General features: G+C 47.7%; 1 protein-coding gene across 1 annotated transcript in view; it reads left to right on the forward strand.

Moving 5' to 3' along the window:
* LOC106593777 (unconventional myosin-XV) overlaps window positions 1–13,170 on the forward strand; it is a 145,346-nt gene that overhangs the window by 17,597 nt on the left and 114,579 nt on the right. The window contains exons 8-12 of the mRNA XM_045712653.1: window positions 3,292–3,387; window positions 7,169–7,404; window positions 8,217–8,407; window positions 8,850–8,922; window positions 13,152–13,170. The exon at window positions 13,152–13,170 is cut by the window's right edge and continues 75 nt beyond it. Coding sequence (XP_045568609.1) covers window positions 3,292–3,387; window positions 7,169–7,404; window positions 8,217–8,407; window positions 8,850–8,922; window positions 13,152–13,170 — 615 coding nt within the window. The remainder of the gene's footprint in view (window positions 1–3,291; window positions 3,388–7,168; window positions 7,405–8,216; window positions 8,408–8,849; window positions 8,923–13,151) is intronic.

Here is a 13,170-nt window from a genome sequence, read left to right on the forward strand (position 1 = left end):
TGGATATATAGAAATACAGACAGCCTAGCTATTTTGGAGATATAGACAGCCTAGCTATATTGGAAATATAGACAGCCTAGCTATATTGGAGATATAGAAATACAGACAGCCTAGCTATATTGGAGATATAGAAATACAGACAGCCTAGCTATATTGGAAATACAGACAGCCTAGCTATATTGGAAATACAGACAGCCTAGCTATATTGGATATATAGAAATACAGACAGCCTAGCTATATTGGAAATATAGAAATACAGACAGCCTAGCTATATTGGAAATACAGACAGCCTAGCTATATTGGATATATAGAAATACAGACAGCCTAGCTATATTGGATATATAGAAATACAGACAGCCTAGCTATATTGGATATATAGAAATACAGACAGCCTAGCTATATTGGAAATATAGAAATACAGACAGCCTAGCTATATTGGATATATAGAAATACAGACAGCCTAGCTATATTGGAAATACAGACAGCCTAGCTATATTGGAAATACAGACAGCCTAGCTATATTGGAAATACAGACAGCCTAGCTATATTGGAGATATAGAAATACAGACAGCCTAGCTATATTGGAGATATAGAAATACAGACAGCCTAGCTATATTGGATATATAGAAATACAGACAGCCTAGCTATATTGGAAATACAGACAGCCTAGCTATATTGGATATATAGAAATACAGACAGCCTAGCTATATTGGAAATACAGACAGCCTAGCTATATTGGATATATAGAAATACAGACAGCCTAGCTATATTGGATATATAGAAATACAGACAGCCTAGCTATATTGGAAATACAGACAGCCTAGCTATATTGGAAATACAGACAGCCTAGCTATATTGGAAATATAGAGATACAGACAGCCTAGCTATATTGGATATATAGAAATACAGACAGCCTAGCTATATTGGATATATAGAAATACAGACAGCCTAGCTATATTGGAGATATAGAAATACAGACAGCCTAGCTATATTGGAGATATAGACAGCCTAGCTATATTGGAAATACAGACAGCCTAGCTATATTGGATATATAGAAATACAGACAGCCTAGCTATATTGGATATATAGAAATACAGACAGCCTAGCTATATCGGAGATATAGAAATACAGACAGCCTAGCTATATTGGAAATATAGAAATACAGACATCCTAGCTATATTGGAAATACAGACAGCCTAGCTATATTGGAGATATAGAAATACAGACAGCCTAGCTATATTGGAAATACAGACAGCCTAGCTATATTGGAAATACAGACAGCCTAGCTATATTGGAAATATAGAAATACAGACAGCCTAGCTATATTGGAAATACAGACAGCCTAGCTATATTGGAAATATAGAAATACAGACAGCCTAGCTATATTGGAAATACAGACAGCCTAGCTATATTGGAAATATAGAAATACAGACTATAGAAATACAGACAGCCTAGCTATATTGGATATATAGAAATACAGACAGCCTAGCTATATTGGAAATACAGACAGCCTAGCTATATTGGAGATATAGAAATACAGACAGCCTAGCTATATTGGAAATACAGACAGCCTAGCTACATTGGAAATATAGAAATACAGACAGCCTAGCTATATTGGAAATACAGACAGCCTAGCTATATTGGAGATATAGAAATACAGACAGCCTAGCTATATTGGAAATATAGAAATACCGACAGCCTAGCTATATTGGAAATACAGACAGCCTAGCTATATTGGAAATACAGACAGCCTAGCTATATTGGAAATACAGACAGCCTAGCTATATTGGAAATACAGACAGCCTAGCTATATTGGAAATACAGACAGCCTAGCTATATTGGAAATACAGACAGCCTAGCTATATTGGAAATACAGACAGCCTAGCTATATTGGAAATACAGACAGCCTAGCTATATTGGAAATACAGACAGCCTAGCTATATTGGAAATACAGACAGCCTAGCTATATTGGAAATACAGACAGCCTAGCTATATTGGAAATACAGACAGCCTAGCTACATTGGAAATACAGACAGCCTAGCTACATTGGAAATACAGACAGCCTAGCTATATTGGAAATACAGACAGCCTAGCTACATTGGAAATACAGACAGCCTAGCTACATTGGAAATACAGACAGCCTAGCTATATTGGAAATACAGACAGCCTAGCTACATTGGAAATACAGACAGCCTAGCTATATTGGAAATACAGACAGCCTAGCTATATTGGAAATACAGACAGCCTAGCTACATTGGAAATACAGACAGCCTAGCTATATTGGAAATACAGACAGCCTAGCTATATTGGAAATACAGACAGCCTAGCTACATTGGAAATACAGACAGCCTAGCTACATTGGAAATACAGACAGCCTAGCTATATTGGAAATACAGACAGCCTAGCTACATTGGAAATACAGACAGCCTAGCTATATTGGAAATACAGACAGCCTAGCTACATTGGAAATACAGACAGCCTAGCTACATTGGAAATACAGACAGCCTAGCTATATTGGAAATACAGACAGCCTAGCTATATTGGAAATACAGACAGCCTAGCTATATTGGAAATACAGACAGCCTAGCTACATTGGAAATACAGACAGCCTAGCTACATTGGAAATACAGACAGCCTAGCTATATTGGATATATAGAAATACAGACAGCCTAGCTATATTGGAAATACAGACAGCCTAGCTATATTGGAAATACAGACAGCCTAGCTATATTGGAAATATAGAAATACAGACAGCCTAGCTATATTGGAAATACAGACAGCCTAGCTACATTGGAAATACAGACAGCCTAGCTATATTGGAAATACAGACAGCCTAGCTACATTGGAAATACAGACAGCCTAGCTACATTGGAAATACAGACAGCCTAGCTATATTGGAAATACAGACAGCCTAGCTACATTGGAAATACAGACAGCCTAGCTATATTGGAAATACAGACAGCCTAGCTACATTGGAAATACAGACAGCCTAGCTACATTGGAAATACAGACAGCCTAGCTACACTGGAAATACAGACAGCCTAGCTATATTGGATATATATAACTTTGTCCATTCATTCCATTAACTGGGAAATGTAAAAATATTCAATTCTAATTCAATTCCAAAGATTAAATGTTTTACAATTTAAAAATTAAATTTCATTTCAGAAAGTCCAAACACAGTCTATAATTCTAATTAGATTCCAAAACTTGAAGACGGTTCAAACCTCGACCTACACATGTCTAATCTCCAGGGTCTGACCCCTGACCCCTGACCCCTGACCCTTTTAGGAGCCTATGTTTGGGATGCTAACGGTTCCCTTGGAGACGACCCTGACGTGTATGGACGAGGACCTCCGACAGGAAGCTCTGGAGGTGTTCGTTATGGTGAGTCCTGTTCGTTATGGTGAGTCCTGTTCATTATGGTGAGTCCTGTTCATTATGGTGAGTCCTGAGTCCTGTTCATTATGGTGAGTCCTGTTCATTATGGTGAGTCCTGAGTCCTGTTCATTATGGTGAGTCCTGTTCATTATGGTGAGTCCTGTTCGTTATGGTGAGTCCTGTTCGTTATGGTGAGTCCTGTTCATTATGGTGAGTCCTGTTCGTTATGGTGAGTCCTGTTCATTATGGTGAGTCCTGAGTCCTGTTCATTATGGTGAGTCCTGAGTCCTGTTCGTTATGGTGAGTCCTGTTCATTATGGTGAGTCCTGTTCGTTATGGTGAGTCCTGTTCATTATGGTGAGTCCTGTTCGTTATGGTGAGTCCTGTTCGTTATGGTGAGTCCTGTTCGTTATGGTGAGTCCTGTTCATTATGGTGAGTCCTGTTCATTATGGTGAGTCCTGTTCATTATGGTGAGTCCTGAGTCCTGTTCATTATGGTGAGTCCTGTTCATTATGGTGAGTCCTGATGGTGAGTCCTGTTCATTATGGTGAGTCCTGTTCGTTACGGTGAGTCCTGTTCATTATGGTGAGTCCTGTTCGTTATGGTGAGTCCTGTTAGTTATGGTGAGTCCTGTTCATTGTGGTGAGTCCTGTTCATTATGGTGAGTCCTGTTCGCTACGGTGAGACCTGTTCATTAAGGTGAGTCCTGTTCGTTATGGTGAGTCCTGTTCGTTATGGTGAGTCTTGTTCATTATGGTGAGTCCTGTTCGTTATGGTGAGTCCTGTTCATTATGGTGAGTCCTGTTCATTATGGTGAGTCCTGAGTCCTGTTCATTATGGTGAGTCCTGTTCATTATGGTGAGTCCTGAGTCCTGTTCATTATGGTGAGTCTTGTTCATTATGGTGAGTCCTGTTCATTATGGTGAGTCCTGTTCATTTTGGTGAGTCCTGTTTATTATGGTGAGTCCTGAGTCCTGTTCATTATGGTGAGTCCTGTTCATTATGGTGAGTCCTGTTCGTTATGGTGAGTCCTGTTCATTATGGTGAGTCCTGAGTCCTGTTCATTATGGTGAGTCCTGAGTCCTGTTCGTTATGGTGAGTCCTGTTCATTATGGTGAGTCCTGTTCATTATGGTGTGTCCTGTTCGTTATGGTGAGTCCTGTTCGTTATGGTGAGTCCTGTTCATTATGGTGAGTCCTGAGTCCTGTTCATTATGTTGAGTCCTGAGTCCTGTTCATTATGGTGAGTCCTGTTCATTATGGTGAGTCCTGAGTCCTGTTCATTATGGTGAGTCCTGTTCATTATGGTGAGTCCTGTTCATTATGGTGAGTCCTGTTCATTATGGTGAGTCCTGTTCATTATGGTGAGTCCTGTTCATTATGGTGAGTCCTGTTTATTATGGTGAGTCCTGATGGTGAGTCCTGTTCATTACGGTGAGTCCTGTTCATTATGGTGAGTCCTGTTCGTTATGGTGAGTCCTGTTCATTATGGTGAGTCCTGTTCATTATGGTGAGTCCTGTTCGTTATGGTGAGTCTTGTTCATTATGGTGAGTCCTGTTCATTATGGTGAGTCCTGTTCGTTACGGTGAGTCCTGTTCATTATGGTGAGTCCTGCTCGTTATGGTGAGTCCTGTTCATTATGGTGAGTCCTGTTCGTTACGGTGAGTCCTGTTAATTATGGGGAGTCCTGTTCGTTATGGTGAGTCCTGTTCGTTATGGTGAGTCCTGTTCGTTATGGTGAGTCTTGTTCATTATGGTGAGTCCAGTTCGTAACGGTGAGTCCTGTTCATTATGGTGAGTCCTGTTCATTATGGTGAGTCCTGTTCATTATGGTGAGTCCTGAGTCCTGTTCATTATGGTGAGTCCTGTTCATTATGGTGAGTCCTGATGGTGAGTCCTGTTCGTTATGGTGAGTCTTGTTCATTATGGTGAGTCCTGTTCGTTACGGTGAGTCCTGTTCATTATGGTGAGTCCTGTTCGTTATGGTGAGTCCTGAGTCCTGTTCATTATGGTGAGTCCTGAGTTCTGTTCATTAGGGTGAGTCCTGTTCATTATGGTGAGTCTTGTTCATTATGGTGAGTCCTGTTCGTTATGGTGAGTCCTGTTCGTTATGGTGAGTCTTGTTCATTATGGTGAGTCCTGTTCGTTATGGTGAGTCCTGTTCATTATGGTGAGTCCTGATGGTGAGTCCTGTTCATTATGGTGAGTCCTGTTCGTTATGGTGAGTCCTGTTCATTATGGTGAGTCCTGATGGTGAGTCCTGTTCATTATGGTGAGTCCTGTTCGTTATGGTGAGTCCTGTTCATTATGGTGAGTCTTGTTCATTATGGTGAGTCCTGTTCGTTATGGTGAGTCCTGTTCATTATGGTGAGTCCTGTTCATTATGGTGAGTCCTGTTTGTTATGGGGAGTCCTGTTCATTATGGTGAGTCCTGTTCGTTATGGTGAGTCCTGTTCATTATGGTGAGTCCTGTTCGTTATGGTGAGTCCTGATGGTGAGTCCTGTTCGTTATGGTGAGTCCTGTTCGTTACGGTGAGTCCTGTTCATTACGGTGAGTCCTGTTCATTATGGTGAGTCCTGTTCATTATGGTGAGTCCTGTTCGTTATGGTGAGTCCTGTTCGTTATGGTGAGTCCTGTTCATTATGGTGAGTCCTGTTCGTTATGGTGAGTCCTGTTCGTTATGGTGAGTCCTGTTCGTTACGGTGAGTCCTGTTCATTATGGTGAGTCCTGATGGTGAGTCCTGTTCGTTATGGTGAGTCCTGTTCATTATGGTGAGTCCTGATGGTGAGTCCTGTTCGTTATGGTGAGTCCTGTTCGTTATGGTGAGTCCTGTTCGTTATGGTGAGGCCTGTTCATTATGGTGAGTCCTGTTCATTATGGTGAGTCCTGTTCGTTATGGTGAGTCCTGTTCATTATGGTGAGTCCTGTTCGTTATGGTGAGTCCCGTTCATTATGGTGAGTCCTGTTCGTTATGGTGAGTCCTGTTCGTTATGGTGAGTCCTGTTCATTATGGTGAGTCCTGTTCGTTATGGTGAGTCCTGTTCATTATGGTGAGTCCTGTTCGTTATGTTGAGGCCTGTTCATTATGGTGAGTCCTGTTCATTATGGTGAGTCCTGTTCGTTATGGTGAGTCCTGATGGTGAGTCCTGTTCATTATGGTGAGTCTTGTTCGTTATGGTGAGTCCTGTTCATTATGGTGAGTCCTGTTCATTATGGTGAGTCCTGTTCGTTATGGTGAGTCCTGTTCGTTATGGTGAGGCCTGTTCATTATGGTGAGTTCTGTTCATTATGGTGAGTCCTGATGGTGAGTCCTGTTCATTATGGTGAGTCCTGTTCATTATGGTGAGTCCTGTTCATTATGGTGAGTCCTGTTCATTATGGTGAGTCCTGTTCGTTATGGTGAGTCCTGTTCATTATGGTGAGTCCTGTTCGTTATGGTGAGTCCTGATGTTGAGTCCTGTTCGTTATGGTGAGTCCTGTTCATTATGGTGAGTCCTGTTCGTTATGGTGAGTCCTGTTCGTTATGGTGAGTCCTGTTCGTTATGGTGAGTCCTGATGGTGAGTCCTGTTCGTTATGGTGAGTCCTGTTTAAGTGTTAGGGTTCTGTCTATCTCTGTGTTCTAGGTGTTTAAGTGTTGGGGTTCTGTCTATCTCTGGGTTCTAGGTGTGTAAGTGTTAGGGTTCTGTGTTCTAGGTGTTTAAGTGTTAGGGTTCTGTGTTCTAGGTGTTTAAGTGTTAGGGTTCTGTGTTCTAGGTGTTTAAGGGATGCGGTTCTATGTTCTAGATCCTGAGGTTCATGGGCGACCCCCACCTGAACGGGGCTCAGGAGAACCTGTTTGGGAACTACATAATCCAGAGAGGACTGGCCAATCAGGGCCTGCGAGACGAGATCCTGGCTCAGCTGGCCAATCAGGTGTGGCGGAACCCAAACCATGACAACGCAGAGAGAGGCTGGCTGCTGCTGCTGGGCTGCACCTGCTGCTTCCCTCCATCACCCAGGCTGCACACACACCTGCTGAAGTACTCACACACACACACACACACACACACACACACACACACACACACACACACACACACACACCTGCTGAAGTACTCACACACACACACACACACACACACACACACACACACACACACACACACACACACCTGCTGAAGTACACACACACACACACACACACACACACACACACACACACACACACCTGCTGAAGTACACACACACACACACACACACACACACACACACACACACACACACACACACACCTGCTGAAGTACTAAAACACACACACACACACACACACACACACACACACACACACACACACACACACACACACCTGCTGAAGTACACACACACACACACACACACACACACACACACACACACACACACACACCTGCTGAAGTACACACACACACACACACACACACACACACACACACACTGCTGAAGTACTACACACACACACACACACACACACACACACACACACACACACACACACACACATACACACACACACACACACACACACACACACACACACACACACACACACACACACCTGCTGAAGTACTCAACACACACACACACACACACACACACACACACACACACACACACACACACACACACCTGCTGAAGTACTAACACACACACACACACACACACACACACACACACACACACACACACACACACACACACACACACACACACACACACACACACACACACACACACACACACACACACACACACACACACACACACACACACACACAGGCCATGGTCGTACCTGCTCACACCTGTCTCCTCCTAGGTTTGTGTCTGACCACGCCCCTGCTGGTTGCCGGGCGCTGCTGCAGCACCGGCTGATCCAGGCCAATCAGAAGTCCCGGCTGTTATCAGGCTCCGCCCCTGAGACAGCACGCACCTATCCGCTGGCTCTGTTGGAGTGGACAGCCAATAGGAAGAGGGCTAACATGGTGCTGCAGGTGACCTGCTTCGACGGTGAGCTGCGCTTTCTGATGACATCACAGGGCAGTCTACTAACTAACACAGGAGGAACAACTGCTTGACTCCATAACTCTCCTCCCCCCCCCCCTCTCTCTCTCTCTACCTCTCTCTCTGTTCTCTCTCTCTCTCTCTCTCTCTCTCTCTCTCTCTACCTCTCTCTCTCTCTCTCTGTCTGTCTGTCTCTGTCTGTCTCTCTCTCTCTCTCTCTCTCTCTCTCTCTCTCTCTCTCTCTCTCTCTCTCTCTCTCTCTCTCTCTCTGTCTCTCTCTCTGTCTCTCTCTGTCTCTGTCTCTCTCTGTCTCTCTCTCTGTCTCTCTCTCTCTCTCTCTCTCTGTCTCTCTCTCTGTCTCTCTCTCTCTCTGTCTCTCTCTGTCTCTCTCTGTCTCTCTCGCTCTCTGTCTCTCTCTCTGTCTCTCTCTCTCTCTCTCTCTCTCTAGGGGAATCGTTCCTATGTCCCGTCCAATCCTGGACCAGTGGAGAAGATCTGGCAGGAAACATCCTACGACACAGGTATCCTATCCTACCATCCTACTACACAGGTATCCTATCCTACCATCCCACTACACAGGTATCCTATCCTACCATCCTACTACACAGGTATCCTATCCTACCATCCTACTACACAGGTATCCTACCATCCTACTACACAGGTATCCTACCATCCTACTACACAGGTATCCTATCCTACCATCCCACTACACAGGTATCCTATCCTACCATCCTACTACACAGGTATCCTATCCTACCATCCTACTACACAGGTATCCTATCCTACCATCCCACTACACAGGTATCCTATCCTACCATCCTACTACACAGGTATCCTATCCTACCATCCTACTACACAGGTATCCTACCATCCTACTACACAGGTATCCTACCATCCTACTACACAGGTATCCTATCCTACCATCCCACTACACAGGTATCCTATCCTACCATCCCACTACACAGGTATCCTATCCTACCATCCTACTACACAGGTATCCTACCATCCTACTACACAGGTATCCTACCATCCCACTACACAGGTATCCAATCCTACCATCCTACGACACAGGTATCCTATCCTACCATCCTACTACACAGGTATCCTACCATCCCACTACACAGGTATCCTACCATCCTACTACACAGGTATCCTATCCTACCATCCCACTACACAGGTATCCTATCCTACCATCCCACTACACAGGTATCCTATCCTACCATCCTACTACACAGGTATCCTATCCTACCATCCCACGACACAGGTATCCTATCCTACCATCCCACAACACAGGTATCCTATCCTACCATCCTACTACACAGGTATCCTATCCTACCATCCCACTACACAGGTATCCTACCATCCTACTACACAGGTATCCTATCCTATCATCCTAATACACAGGTATCCTATCATCTCTGTGTTCCTGTAGGGGGGTGTGGAGGGGCTGGTCTATACTGTCTCTCTGTGTTCCTGTAGGGGGGAGTGGAGGGGCTGGTCTGTACTGTCTCTCTGTGTTCCTGTAGGGGGAGTGGAGGGGCTGGTCTGTACTGTCTCTCTGTGTTCCTGTAGGGGGGAGTGGAGGGGCTGGTCTGTACTGTCTCTCTGTGTTCCTGTAGGGGGGTGTGGAGGGGCTGGTCTGTACTGTCTCTCTGTGTTCCTGTAGGGGGGAGTGGAGGGGCTGGTCTGTACTGTCTCTCTGTGTTCCTGTAGGGGGAGTGGAGGGGCTGGTCTGTACTGTCTCTCTGTGTTCCTGTAGGGGGGAGTGGAGGGGCTGGTCTATACTGTCTCTCTGTGTTCCTGTAGGGGGGAGTGGAGGGGCTGGTCTGTACTGTCTCTCTGTGTTCCTGTAGGGGGGAGTGGAGGGGCTGGTCTGTACTGTCACTCTGTGTTCCTGTAGGGGGGAGTGGAGGGGCTGGTCTGTACTGTCTCTCTGTGTTCCTGTAGGGGGGAGTGGAGGGGCTGGTCTGTACTGTCTCTCTGTGTTCCTGTAGGGGGGAGTGGAGGGGCTGGTCTGTACTGTCTCTCTGTGTTCCTGTAGGGGGGAGTGGAGGGGCTGGTCTATACTGTCTCTCTGTGTTCCTGTAGGGGGGAGTGGAGGGGCTGGTCTGTACTGTCTCTCTGTGTTCCTGTAGGGTGGAGTGGAGGGGCTGGTCTGTACTGTCTCTCTGTGTTCCTGTAGGGGGGTGTGGAGGGGCTGGTCTGTACTGTCTCTCTGTGTTCCTGTAGGGGGGAGTGGAGGGGCTGGTCTGTACTGTCTCTCTGTGTTCCTGTAGGGGGAGTGGAGGGGCTGGTCTGTACTGTCTCTCTGTGTTCCTGTAGGGTGGAGTGGAGGGGCTGGTCTGTACTGTCTCTCTGTGTTCCTGTAGGGGGGAGTGGAGGGGCTGGTCTGTACTGTCTCTCTGTGTTCCTGTAGGGGGGAGTGGAGGGGCTGGTCTGTACTGTCTCTCTGTGTTCCTGTAGGGGGGAGTGGAGGGGCTGGTCTATACTGTCTCTCTGTGTTCCTGTAGGGGGGAGTGGAGGGGCTGGTCTGTACTGTCTCTCTGTGTTCCTGTAGGGGGGAGTGGAGGGGCTGGTCTGTACTGTCTCTCTGTGTTCCTGTAGGGGGGAGTGGAGGGGCTGGTCTGTACTGTCTCTCTGTGTTCCTGTAGGGGGGGAGTGGAGGGGCTGGTCTATACTGTCTCTCTGTGTTCCTGTAGGGGGGAGTGGAGGGGCTGGTCTGTACTGTCTCTCTGTGTTCCTGTAGGGGGGAGTGGAGGGGCTGGTCTGTACTGTCTCTCTGTGTTCCTGTAGGGGGGAGTGGAGGGGCTGGTCTGTACTGTCTCTCTGTGTTCCTGTAGGGGGGAGTGGAGGGGCTGGTCTGTACTGTCTCTCTGTGTTCCTGTAGGGGGGAGTGGAGGGGCTGGTCTGTACTGTCTCTCTGTGTTCCTGTAGGGGGGGAGTGGAGGGGCTGGTCTGTACTGTCTCTCTGTGTTCCTGTAGGGGGGAGTGGAGGGGCTGGTCTGTACTGTCTCTCTGTGTTCCTGTAGGGGGGAGTGGAGGGGCTGGTCTGTACTGTCTCTCTGTGTTCCTGTAGGGTGGAGTGGAGGGGCTGGTCTGTACTGTCTCTCTGTGTTCCTGTAGGGGGGAGTGGAGGGGCTGGTCTGTACTGTCTCTCTGTGTTCCTGTAGGGGGAGTGGAGGGGCTGGTCTGTACTGTCTCTCTGTGTTCCTGTAGGGGGGAGTGGAGGGGCTGGTCTGTACTGTCTCTCTGTGTTCCTGTAGGGGGGAGTGGAGGGGCTGGTCTGTACTGTCTCTCTGTGTTCCTGTAGGGGGTGGGAGGAGTGGAGGGGCTGGTCTGTACTGTCTCTCTGTGTTCCTGTAGGGGGAGTGGAGGGGCTGGTCTGTACTGTCTCTCTGTGTTCCTGTAGGGGGGAGTGGAGGGGCTGGTCTGTACTGTCTCTCTGTGTTCCTGTAGGGGGGTGTGGAGGGGCTGGTCTATACTGTCTCTCTGTGTTCCTGTAGGGGGGTGTGGAGGGGCTGGTCTGTACTGTCTCTCTGTGTTCCTGTAGGGGGGGTGTGGAGGGGCTGGTCTATACTGTCTCTCTGTGTTCCTGTAGGGGGGAGTGGAGGGGCTGGTCTATACTGTCTCTCTGTGTTCCTGTAGGGGGGGAGTGGAGGGGCTGGTCTGTACTGTCTCTCTGTGTTCCTGTAGGGGGGTGTGGAGGGGCTGGTCTGTACTGTCTCTCTGTGTTCCTGTAGGGGGGGAGTGGAGGGGCTGGTCTGTACTGTCTCTCTGTGTTCCTGTAGGGGGGAGTGGAGGGGCTGGTCTGTACTGTCTCTCTGTGTTCCTGTAGGGGGGAGTGGAGGGGCTGGTCTGTACTGTCTCTCTGTGTTCCTGTAGGGGGGGTGTGGAGGGGCTGGTCTGTACTGTCTCTCTGTGTTCCTGTAGGGGGGAGTGGAGGGGCTGGTCTGTACTGTCTCTCTGTGTTCCTGTAGGGGGGAGTGGAGGGGCTGGTCTGTACTGTCTCTCTGTGTTCCTGTAGGGGGGGTGTGGAGGGGCTGGTCTATACTGTCTCTCTGTGTTCCTGTAGGGGGGAGTGGAGGGGCTGGTCTGTACTGTCTCTCTGTGTTCCTGTAGGGGGGGAGTGGAGGGGCTGGTCTATACTGTCTCTCTGTGTTCCTGTAGGGGGGAGTGGAGGGGCTGGTCTGTACTGTCTCTCTGTGTTCCTGTAGGGGGGTGTGGAGGGGCTGGTCTGTACTGTCTCTCTGTGTTCCTGTAGGGGGTGTGTGAGGAGTGGAGGGGCTGGTCTGTACTGTCTCTCTGTGTTCCTGTAGGGGGGAGTGGAGTGGCTGGTCTATACTGTCTCTCTGTGTTCCTGTAGGGGGGTGTGGAGGGGCTGGTCTATACTGTCTCTCTGTGTTCCTGTAGGGGGGGTGTGGAGGGGCTGGTCTGTACTGTCTCTCTGTGTTCCTGTAGGGGGGAGTGGAGGGGCTGGTCTATACTGTCTCTCTGTGTTCCTGTAGGGGGGAGTGGAGGGGCTGGTCTGTACTGTCTCTCTGTGTTCCTGTAGGGGGGGTGTGGAGGGGCTGGTCTGTACTGTCTCTCTGTGTTCCTGTAGGGGGGAGTGGAGGGGCTGGTCTGTACTGTCTCTCTGTGTTCCTGTAGGGGGGAGTGGAGGGGCTGGTCTGTACTGTCTCTCTGTGTTCCTGTAGGGGGGCGTGTGAGGAGTGGAGGGGCTGGTCTGTACTGTCTCTCTGTGTTCCTGTAGGGGGGAGTGTGAGGAGTGG

Source organism: Salmo salar, unplaced genomic scaffold (assembly GCF_905237065.1).
Source record: "Salmo salar unplaced genomic scaffold, Ssal_v3.1, whole genome shotgun sequence".
NCBI lineage: Eukaryota > Metazoa > Chordata > Actinopteri > Salmoniformes > Salmonidae > Salmo > Salmo salar.